This window comes from Ostrea edulis, chromosome 5 (assembly GCF_947568905.1).
Source record: "Ostrea edulis chromosome 5, xbOstEdul1.1, whole genome shotgun sequence".
Lineage (NCBI taxonomy): Eukaryota > Metazoa > Mollusca > Bivalvia > Ostreida > Ostreidae > Ostrea > Ostrea edulis.
Genome location: NC_079168.1, coordinates 80,437,801 through 80,450,328, shown reverse-complemented (window position 1 = coordinate 80,450,328; position 12,528 = coordinate 80,437,801). Strand labels below are relative to the sequence as shown.

The 12,528-nt window shown below is 33.1% G+C and overlaps 1 protein-coding gene across 1 annotated transcript in view; it reads right to left on the bottom strand.

Moving 5' to 3' along the window:
* The window catches only part of LOC125650730 (hypoxia-inducible factor 1-alpha-like), a 41,883-nt gene that overhangs the window by 21,976 nt on the left and 7,379 nt on the right, over positions 1-12,528 (bottom strand). The window contains exons 2-4 of the mRNA XM_048879251.2: positions 4,845-5,044; positions 4,379-4,509; positions 1,365-1,556 (exon numbers count right to left, since the gene is read on the bottom strand). Of these exons, the coding sequence (XP_048735208.2) occupies positions 1,365-1,556; positions 4,379-4,509; positions 4,845-5,044 (523 nt within the window). The remainder of the gene's footprint in view (positions 1-1,364; positions 1,557-4,378; positions 4,510-4,844; positions 5,045-12,528) is intronic.

Here is a 12,528-nt window from a genome sequence, read left to right as displayed (position 1 = left end):
GATGTGAATTGTGTAATCAAATGTTACTGATGTGAATTGTGTAATCAAATGTTACTGATGTGAATTGTGTAATCAAATGTTACTGATGTGAATTGTGTGATGTGAATTGTGTAATCAAATGCTACTGATGTGAATTGTGTAATCAAATGCTACTGATGTGAATTGTGTGATGTGAATTGTGTAATCAAATGTTACTGATGTGAATTGTGTAATCAAATGTTACTGATGTGAATTGTGTAATCAAATGTTACTGATGTGAATTGTATGATGTGAATTGTGTAATCAAATGTTACTGATGTGAATTGTGTAATCAAATGTTACTGATGTGTAATCAAATGTTACTGATGTGAATTGTGTAATCAAATGCTACTGATGTGAATTGTGTGATGTGAATTGTGTAATCAAATGTTACTGATGTGAATTGTGTAATCAAATGCTACTGATGTGAATTGTGTAATCAAATGTAACTGATGTGTAATCAAATGTTACTGATGTGAATTGTGTAATCAAATGCTACTGATGTGAATTGTGTGATGTGAATTGTGTAATCAAATGTTACTGATGTGAATTGTGTGATCAAATGTTACTGAAGTGTAATCAAATGTTACTGATGTGAATTGTGTAATCAAATGCTACTGATGTGAATAGTGTGATGTGAATTGTGTAATCAAATGTTACTGATGTGAATTGTGTGATCAAATGTTACTGATGTGTAATCAAATGTTACTGATGTGAATTGTGTGATGTGAATTGTGTAATCAAATGCTACTGATGTGAATTGTGTAATCAAATGTTACTGATGTGAATTGTGTAATCAAATGTTACTGATGTGTAATCAAATGTTACTGATGTGAATTGTGTAATCAAATGTTACTGATGTGAATTGTGTAATCAAATGCTACTGATGTGAATTGTGTGATGTGAATTGTGTAATCAAATGTTACTGATGTGAATTGTGTGATGTGAATTGTGTAATCAAATGCTACTGATGTGATTTGTGTAATCAAATGCTACTGATGTGATTTGTGTAATCAAATGTTACTGATGTGAATTGTGTGATGTGAATTGTGTAATCAAATGTTACTGATGTGAATTGTGTGATGTGAATTGTGTAATCAAATGTTACTGATGTGAATTGTGTAATCAAATGTTACTGATGTGAATTGTGTAATCAAATGCTACTGATGTGAATTGTGTGATGTGAATTGTGTAATCAAATGCTACTGATGTGAATTGTGTAATCAAATCATATTGAAAATGTCTGTTTCCTCTACAGAGTTTCTGAGCGCGGTAAATAACATTTATCATTATTTTGATTCCGGATATATGTCTTTTGAATGTCTGCAGAACACCGTGACTCTTACCTTATAAGTTGCTGACTTCAGATTGACATTCTTGCCCTTGTTGGTCAGCGTGCATTTCATTCTGACGAAGAAAGTGTGATGACGGTCATCCGATTTTTTCTTGTCGCGTCCAGTGTTGTGAAAAATATCTGTGATGTCCTCGTGGTCACAAGGATGGACAAATTCGTATATTGACTGCCCCACTAGGTCCACCTGTTATGGAAGTACGATTTTTATCAAATCAATGATCTAATAAATATTAACTTAACATGCATGTGTTGTTAGATGTAGTTTCGTGACTTGTCTGATTTCGCGAGACCATATTTTCACCTGGATACAATGATGTATTATTCATGAGACATAACTACCATGAAATTAAATCACTGTTTATTGCATAAAACATCTATATCCATGGCTACATGTAAGAGTTTATTATTGAGAACTAAATTTTTGTAAATGGTTATTCTTGTGAAATAACATGCAAATAATGTTCTTAAAAATAAAAAAGCAATTTACAGTTTAATGATTCCTGAGTATAATTTGAAAATATAAGTTATAGTCGGTGCATGAGGCCCATGTCCGAAAATAACTACCAGTAGAGTTGAACTTTAGGAAAATTTTCCAGGAAACTTGAAAACCACAATGAAATTAATCAATATCAGTAGTATACCAAGGAAAGTTTCTTGATGTATTCATAATGATAAAGAGAGTGTTGCAAATTTACAAGGTCGGGAGTCCATGCAATTTATTGATTAATCCTACAAATAAATTGGAAAACCCTTAGAAAGTCGGAAGTTAATACCATGCTTGCATGACAAAAACATGGCAGGACCTAGTAGCTCATTTCTCACCTACGAACAACAAAGACTTCATCAGCTTTCAACTTAGATCTCAAGCAATTTACATTAAAGAGACCCCCCCTCCCCAATCTTGACAGAATCCATCGAATGCTGGACAACTTGCCCTCTATCAGGACAACTCGCCCCCTCTCTTGAGACAACTCGCCCCCAATATTATATATAAATATATCATCACACTATAATCCTATTTTGTGTGTGTGTAGATTAGTGTGTGTATGTGTGTGTAATATTAAGAAAAGTTTGAATCTTTTATTTTTAGGGGTGGTGGTTGTATTGATCAATACGATATGTATACTACATAAGAATAATTGTGAAGTGAAGTGTGAATATTCTGATACATGTAATTATCTTTAAATACGTTTCTCAACTAATTCTTGTTGAAAAATCATAAAATTTCCATTCAAGAATTTTTATCATAATGGATTTGTTTTATTGATTATTTTTACCTTAAAATATATATCAGCTTTGGGGAAATCAAGCAATTAAATTTTTAAGAACAACAGAAGTAGATTACTGATAATTAATTCTACACGCCAGCTGAAGCATCAAGCTTATTCACTCCCTACCAAAACCTAGCTTCTTCCTGTTACATGTATAAGTATATATTTTACATAAAATTGATAATGAATTTACTGGACCCAAACACTGGATTTTCACGCCTTGTGAAAATTAGATCTTTCGTCTTGCATAAAAAGACACAAAGTTCGGTGTTTATACATGTCTTTTTGTCTGTGATGTATATTTCATCTACAATTTTATCTATTTTCGCTAATAAAACTCTTGGATTTAGACCAAAAATAATAATTGCAAAGAGAGAGTGAGAGTTGTCCTGAGAGAGGGTGAGTTGTCCCAAGGAGGGGGCGAGTTGTCTTGAGGGCGAGTTGTCTTGGGGGCGAGTTGTCCTGATACCAATCCATTGACTCATACTCAGATATCCAATGCACATGTGTAATCTTCCTATCTTTAAACCACAATAAATGATTTTTTTGGATATACTTATTTAAAAAGGAATTTCAGAGATCCAATCCAAAGAACAAAATTCACACAAGGGAACTAACTCTATAAATTGTATTGCTGTTTTTAAAATGTTCATTAAAATGTACTTTCCTAATAATAAAAAAAAAATCAAGTCAAGAAATAAACAACTGGACCCACACGAATGTAAACCGTATGATAAGGGAGTAATTATAAACACTTTGGGGTGCTGCAAGACAATTAAGAGAAGATTTATAGTTCACACCCTTTGAACATATATCCGTGTTTGATTACAAATGATCAGGCTTTTGACCTAAAGATAATAAAACTTAGAACTGCTGGTTCATTTTAAACAAATACTTATTTGTCCATTTTAAACATATAGGACACACAGAAGTCATGTCAACTGAAATAAACTGGTTCTCTTGAAGACGACCAGTTCACCCAATCAGCCAATGACCTTGTGATTTGGATTGATTTGGTTTAACTTTATCCATTCATAATGACTTGCAGATTTTTTGAATATCCCATTACACAAAATTACAGCATGAAATCTATTTTAGGTTCTGTTTTAATCACCAATACAACTCACTAACTCGGAAAGTAATGACAAATCGAAAAACTTTACATTTGTAAGGCACTACCCAATAATTTGTAAAACTAAATGAAAACAAATAGCATCTAATTCTGGAGGTTCTTAAAGTATTGTAGTTTAAGATAAGATAAGAAGAGCAAATGTTTTTCATGTGAAAGCTGTAATCATTTTCAGGAATATTTTTTATGTCCACAGCATGAAATTGAATTCAATCATGTGAGGATAAAGTGTGACCTGAAACAAATATGACATCAAATGCAAATGATGTGAAAAAGATGTCGCTTAGTGCACTGTCTGAAAGAAGTTTTTACCATTTGAAAGTTATTTTTCCACCCGAGTATTAGCTATTAACTGAGCTGTCTGCCATTTGTAGGACTAGGGAAATAACTCACCTACAAACCATTTATTTAAAAGACAAATGACAGTGTATGGGAAATAAGTGGTCATCACAAAATCAATGTACACCAATGATACTATTGCAAATTTGCAGAAGGAGAAAGAGAGAAAGGTGAGAGACTATTTGATCATTTCAAGCAAGCAATTTTCTTATAAGGATTAACAATGGCATAACCTTGACCTTTGACCTGCAGGGTATAAGTTCTCACCTGTTGAATACCCAGGTACTTGGAAACGCTCTCCGAGATGTAGACGAGATCCCCTTCATTAGACAGAATGGCGATAAATCCATCCAGGGCCTTGCTGTACAGCGTATCGAATTCCTCACATGGAGCATGTCCTGCAAGTACAACAATGGCTAATAAAACACTGTAATACACATTTTTAATTACTAACTCAATAATTCATCGTTAATCACTTAGAACCCCAATCACAGACATACAAACGCAAAAAGCCATAGTTTCACATGCACATGTTCCGTCTTTATTATATTACATCGTTCAGGACGATAAATGTCTGCAACAATCAGGCTGTACTGATGCTTGTTGGTACTCTGAGAAAACTTACTGTTCCATGATTTTACTAATCTGTAGATAGCAAACTGACTCTGAGAAAACTTACTGTTCCATGATTTTACTAATCTGTAGATAGCAGACTGACTCTGAGGAAACTTACTATTGTTCCGTTGCGTTTCCATGATTTTGCTGATCTTTAGATAGCTGATGGCCAGCCTCATTATGGACGCCTTGTCCAACTGACCGTGACTGCCAATGTATTGTGGGATCTGATCAGCCAGTTCAGAGAAAATCTCCGTCTCCCTGCCGCGTCGACATCGAGCTGCATCTCGAGACTTCTCCTTCCTCTTCTCCGAATTCCTATAAATATAGAATTTCGTACCGTAAAAATAACAGGCAAGACCTCAATACACAGATCTCTCATTAACTTCAAATTCAAACATAAATACCTAGTACCATAATATAAAAATATTTATTAAAGTTCCATAACATTTACAAACCCTGATATTATTGCAAGTTTTCAAATAGCAAAAATTCAACAAACACAATATAAACACCATAATCGTACTATAACTGTTCAAGGGACCGATTCACGATTTTCCCCCAAATTTTGTTTTTTACTTTTTAAATGAACGAAATCTTATACTGTCTACTTTGTTTTAAAGGTTTCATAAAAAAAATTATTATTATACATTATGATTGAAGCTCATTAGAGTTTATTATTTGTTGTGTAAACAAAGATTGAGGTATATTATTGTTCACAAAATTTTGAAAATGCACGGTTATCGATTGCAGTTTATGATATATATCACATCTCAAGTATTCTTAATTAAAATGTGCCATTTAAAATCAAGTTAAATTAATTTTGTGTCCGTGCAAAATTAGGATAATTAACATTTCATTAGTTTGTTTGTAAACATAAACACAAGGCTAAAATATGCTCTTATTCTTGCATTAAGAATGTCCAACTTTAAATGAGTTACATCATATTGAATGATTTACATAAAAAATGATAAATAATGTTTGAGAAAACATGAACCAGTTTAGTTCAGAACAAACCGAATCTGGTATATTATGTGGATATCCAAATACATGTAATTCTTGTTACATTTCGAATTTTTTAAAAGATGAATACATACATATAATCCACAGTAAATTTCAATCTTACATTGTATAAGAGAAATTGATTTGCTCTTTTGTGCAAGTTTAAAGGGTACATATCAAAAAATGGCAATACAAAGAACTGCATGAGACTGCAAGCTTGCCATTCAACATTCGCTGAGAGATTTATACGCAGTTAAACCTGATGCTGGCCCATTAGACATAGACCACACTCAGTGACTATACATTGAATACTAATACTCTACACACAGTAGCAAAGCTCCTCATTAGTATACCGTGTCCGCAGTCCCTGTATCTCTCAGCGAGGTCATTCGTTATATACACCACAGGTCAAGTATCGAGTTCCGGACTCTAACCGCAACTACGCTTATAAAAGTTTCCTGCGTCTGTCCTCCAATAAATATAGATTTCTCCTGCTATTTCTGTACCCTTTTTATTTTATTTAGATCTGTCTGATTGAAAAGAATATTTTTCAAAAGAAACAAGTGAAGGACACAGTAAATTAGGACATTAATGTTAAAAACGATAACAATCATTTTAAAAGAGACAAGGGTATTTGACTCTACAATACTGAAAATCATAAGGGTTTTAAGGTTTTCAAACAAACATGGGCAGGAGTGTGAAAAATTAAGAAAAAGTTACAAACAAAATGGATGAACAAAAAAAAGATTGTTTACTTAGTATGCAATAACGCAAGTTACACTTTATGAGTTACATCATTATCTTTCTGATTCCGACAGACTTGTCAAAATCAGGGGGCAGTCATGCTTTTAACCCTGCTTTATCCATTGCCATGGCAACACAGGAGCCACCCAACAAGGAATGATTTGCCTTTTAAAAAAAACAAAAAGTATTAAACATTGAAATATTTCTTAACAGTAAAAAAGAGTTTTTAATTGCACCACATGTGAAAGGGGTGTGAAAGTTAATTCTGGTGTTGAAGTACAGGAGGATATGGCTGAAATATAATCTGACTGCACTCTAGGTCTCTTATTATCGACTCAAATGCCGGAATTGAAGCCCCCTACAACATGCAAAAAGATTAATTTAGAACCAAAGAAAATCAAGTGTCTTAATTCAAAGTTACAGAGTATTAGAACTCACAAATGAAACAGAGAGCAACCATTATGAATAATAATCTCACTGTGACAGAGTAGATTAAATTGATATGCAGGTTAAATTGTCTAGGTTTATTTTGTTGGTTTTTTGGGGTAAAATTTTATATACAATTATTAAAATCTTTATTAAAATCTTTGAATTAATTCCACTAAGATTTGAAATTTTGTTAACATACATGTATATTACCAATTACAAAAATAAAACAACAATTTTATCAACTCTATCCTGTGAATTTATTTCATGCTTTACAGAAACATTAAGTAGAAGAATTTAGAACTTAAATAGGTTATAAAAACTCTTATGAGTGGAAAAATCCATCACTTTGAACTAGATTTTTATATTATGAGCGATCCATACTAAGAATGGTGGGCAACAAAAGAGAGTTCATATATTAAGAGCACAATCAAACTCACAATGTGTCTAAGTGATTAAAAAAAATGTCAGGAAGCCATTTATGGAGGAATAATACATTCAATTTGTCATAATGGCTGATCGACTGCCCTTTGAGAAAAATAAATACCAGCAATACAAATTTATATTGCTTTTAAATCTAATCGCCTAGAAGTTAATGTGTCGGCTGCTGATCTGTAGTTCATCCGTTCGAGTCTAGCAGGGGTTTAAATTTTTTTTCCCCAGATTAATACATTCTGCTAAAACTGCATTTTTAGAACCAAATAAGGTAAATTCATCTATTGTACATATCCTCCACTTTCCATTCATAACAGCTTTCTCTGGTGTGTTATTCCGCCTTACGTAAGAATGGGCTAGCAATTGTTATATAAATTCATTTATAATAGAGTTATTCAAATCTCAGCCACCAGTGCACAGGGAAAGATTACAAATTCTCTAAATCATATTTTATTGAACTTCAGCATCATCTTTCATGAACTGTTTGTCATTTCTTCCGCCTCAACCTAAGAAGTGCAGCATACAGAATCAATGAAACTTATCAATTATGAAAACTTGTTTCAATGCTTCATTTCCTATATTAAATCATTTCTGCACTGGAAAATGTTGACTAGTGTTAATATGAAGTCGGAATTAGTTGTGCTCAGACATGAAGAGCAATTATCCATACGAAAATACAAAAGAGGCAAAGATACTTCCTGAAATTTACACATCATCATAATGATCCAAACACAAAACAACATATAAAAAGCAAAAGGTAATTGAAACAAACCTTATAAGTAAATGTTATAAACAGCCTCAGGACTAATTATTAGTTACAGGTTGGGTCCTTAATTAATGGGGTCAAATTCGCAAATTTCCTGTCCTGAGAACCAGTAAATATTTGGTTCCCCTACTCATGCCTCATTCACTACAAATTCCCCTCATCTATTGGGGAGTACATAGTAATTCTGAGGGAAACACCCCCCCCCCCCCCCTTCCTTCCAGGGTCCAATATAACTTACAATAGCAATCATCTTTGTGAAAGGTTCTTTCAGTATTGCAATTGTTTAAATTTCTACATTGTAATAAGGAAGAAAATTTTATCTGAGGCATTAATTTATCTGTCAGAATCCTTACCTATAAATTAGCATTAATTAATGTGTTTGTCAAATTTTTAGAATCTTCAGAGAATTTTGTTATTTACACACCTGCATTAATATTTATCACACTGTTAATAAACCCAGTAAATTAAATATTACTTTTTAAAAATATCTTCATTACAGGAATATCAAAAGTATTTTAAAGTCATTCAATGATACTTATATTCCCAGTTAAAGATATATTGCAGTAAATTTTTGATAATTATGTTATATCTGAAGCATATTCTATTATGGACATTCTCCCAATAAGTATCATTCAAAAATGTGATATATTTCATTTTATATATAGTTTAAAATTTTCAAGCAATATTAAATTTATTTTTATCCCTTTTTAAATTAAATTTCCATATCATGAAAAATCTATGCATATAGTTATTTTTACTGCATAAGTGTCAAATTGATGGATTTATAACCCTTAAAACTTTTACAGCTAGAATATATCTACTGCAAATGCACAGTATATTTGTTAAAAACTTTATCATGCACAACACAGACTTCCATGTACATGTGTATACTATACACAACCAAACACTCGATCTGTCCAAAACCTTTGAGAAGAGAGAACCAAACAAATTGGTCCAAGTTTATGACATGTCTGATATAGAAATTAAATGAAAATTATGTCTTTGAAATTACACAATGGCTCCAAGATCATGGCCAGTAAAACTTAGTTTTGTTTTGTAAAATATTACACTCACAAGTACCGTACATTGGGCCTGTGCTTCTCAGAAACAATTGATTTGCAGTTAATATTATCCTACAACTAAATTGAGATGATGTTTGAAATTCGAGTGAATAATAAAGCTAGAACTTAATTGTTTCATACATATTAAAGGAATTTGTATAAAACCCTTTAAGTGGTTTCATTTCATCTTGCACCCTCTCTTCAACATTGTTTTTAAATTGAACACAAGAGTGTGATACTTTGTGTTTGATTTGGGTCTGTAAATCTAATACACATTCATGACCAATGCTAAAAAATGTTTTTCATCAATATACTGCATGAATTGTTCTTATTCTGACAGACTTTTCCTAACTGCATTTGTGTGGGTATAACGTTATTGGTTAAACCTTCACGTTAAGTATGTGTTCCTAATAAGGTACCTCAAGCTAAATCTTAGGTCCCCACCGTGGGAAAACTGCACAACAGATGTATACCAAACCTTCAGATGTATAACAACCACACAACATAAAATCAGGTACTTCATCAATGTTCTGTTGTGTAACAGTAAAACAAAGAGTAAATAATCACAGCAGATTTTATAACAGTTACTGAACTATAACATCTTCAAATGTGCGCTGAAAATTGTACTCATTATAGAATTGTAAAATTGACATCAAAACTGCATCAGTACAAACCAAATCCAGTCTCCTTAATCAAGTTACAATAAATTCATTTTATCAGAAATTAATTTATCCTTTTTCATCCATCTTTAAATTATCATTTTTCATCAATTCAGGTAATTTATTTTTGAAAGGGAAATTAGCTTTCAAAAGATAAAACCAAGTTAACCAGGATGAATAATGTCAAATCATTTCTTCAGAAAAGAAAAAACAAAACAACTTAAATTAAGTAATTCCAAATAGGAATCAGCCGAAATTCACTTTTTCTGTGAAGTTTTGTCTCTGTATAACTTACTTGTATGGCATATGGGATATCAGTTCCACACAGAGAGAAAATTTTATTCCGAGCCTGATGTTAGACTGACTTTATACTTATGAAATAATTTACACCCGCGGCACGAGGAGATCAGCTGACTCCCTGTCTTAGCCAGTATTGGTTATCTGAAGTTTGATCTCCAATACACACTAATTAATGGTGCTAACACAATCTACACCTACTGCAGGCTGCGTCACTCTTCTCAGTTTCAGTAACTGACTTAGTCCCTGTTGTTCTGGGAGGGATTCATACTCAGAGTGTCCAGACCAGTGGTCACTCTTCTCAGTTTCAGTAATTTGACCTACGTGCTCCCCATTGTTCTGGAAGGGATTCTAGCCCAGTGGTAGGTGTTACCAATGACACAGCAAAATATTATCTTTGTGAATAAACATGTACATCCCCTTCATTTTTTCCTATTTCTTTCCTTCTAATATTCATGAAATTGAGACCTGGAGAGATTTGATTGACCACACACAGGGGCTAAGTCAGATAACATCAATTCTCCTATTTGTACTCCAAGTCCAATTCTTTCTGTGAGCTCACTAAAGAATTTCCCCCTTTGTTTTAAAATTCTATATACCGCAGTATACAAAAAAAAAATGCAATTGGTATTTTGTTACTCCTTATGATAAGTCATGAAAAAAAGAATAAGATTGTGCTTTTTTTTCAACCAATAAGTTAAATGTGGGACAATTTTGATTAGAAATCAAGCATATGTTTCTTTCTCTCTGAATATATAATATACATTATTATGTATATATATAAAACAGTAACTAGCATGACATTTGAAATAAATGTTTTATATATCAGATCATGCACTCACTGTACATACATGTACAGCATCTACAAAAAAAATCTGACATTTTTTTTGTAATTTCTAAATGATCAGAGCAACAGATCTATGATTTATACTACCTAATGACATGGTTGAATCCTTGTAACCATGGTCACCAAAACACCTTAGATTTAAGTTAAAATCACCTGATTTTGTTACCTGACTGGTCATTGCATGAGGCTGCATGATATGCCAGCTTAACAATTACCCTCGTCATGACAGTCCCGGGCTGTACATGTTACCATGGTAATGACAGTTATAGTAATGTAATTTTTTGAAATAGCCATTATATGCTCTCTTTTAACTGTTGAATGTGTTCTTTGAAACAGGGCAGACTAAAGCATCATGACTTACAATGTAGTATAACTATGTATATATTTCAAAATTTTAAGTCTTTACTGCTCTAAAAGGTTCATGACCCCCCCCCCCCCCCCCCAACAAAAAATCTTTTCCCACAACATTGTTTGAACCTTCTGTTATCCTTCTTGCTCACTATCTTTGCAAAAGAACTGTACAATAAAACATTTTTATCAGTGCATGATATCAAACTTTGAGGGGGTTAATTATTTCTATTTATCACCAAAAAAACCCAGCGCTGTAAATCAATGCCTATTTTGGCCTCGACCCCGGGATATTTTTTTGTACCTTCCGAAACCAGCATTACAATGGTCTCGTCTGGTCTGGGAGATTTTTTTGGCAGTGTTTTGGGGATACTGATCCATTTCAAGTCCTCCCCGAGACAGGCACTGATTGTGTTTTTGCAGTTCCTGATCACTGATCATGGACTGATTTCATTCATTCAGCTATATTGTAGCTGTATGCCGATGTATCAGACCAAGAGATCATTACTACCCCCAATTCAAGGCCAGTCCCCACGCAGATGGCAAAACAAGTCTGCTATGTCGCAATGAAGGTCGCGTACCGGATCAAACAAACACGACAGATGCACTTATTTGTGCAATAAACAACATTCTTGACCGAAATTCAGTCATGCAGAACTGCCATTAAAAATGCTAATAAGAAACCTATCACAATATCTATTTCAGTGTTAAATATGGAAATGACATCTATTAAGTTTCTCGTTATAGTAAATAACCAGTAAGCCCTGTTTAAAACTCTGTATATTAACAAATATATTTTGTGCCTCTTCTTGCAAAGGGAAGTGGATTTTTCCTTCACCATCTACAAATCAACAGGGCAGTGTACTTTAATGCTCTTGTCCCGTTTAACAACACATTGTATTCACAAATAAACCACATTCAGCTTCTGGTAGAAGACTCACCAGACCGATACCAGGCAGATTTTGATTGGCTGATTAACTTGTACCATGTCATCATGAAGGTGTGCTGAGTCTTACAGAGACTAGACTACAGAGCTCACAAGCCTAATTTTCTCATACATGTTTAACATTACTGAAACTGATGCACAAGAAACTTGACTTAAAACCCTGAGTTTTGTGGTATAGTCAATTCCTTTGGAAAGAAAAGCATATGTCATAATGACTGTGTTAAACTTGACCTTTATGCACTCAAAATATACTTTTCATTTATTTGCAGAA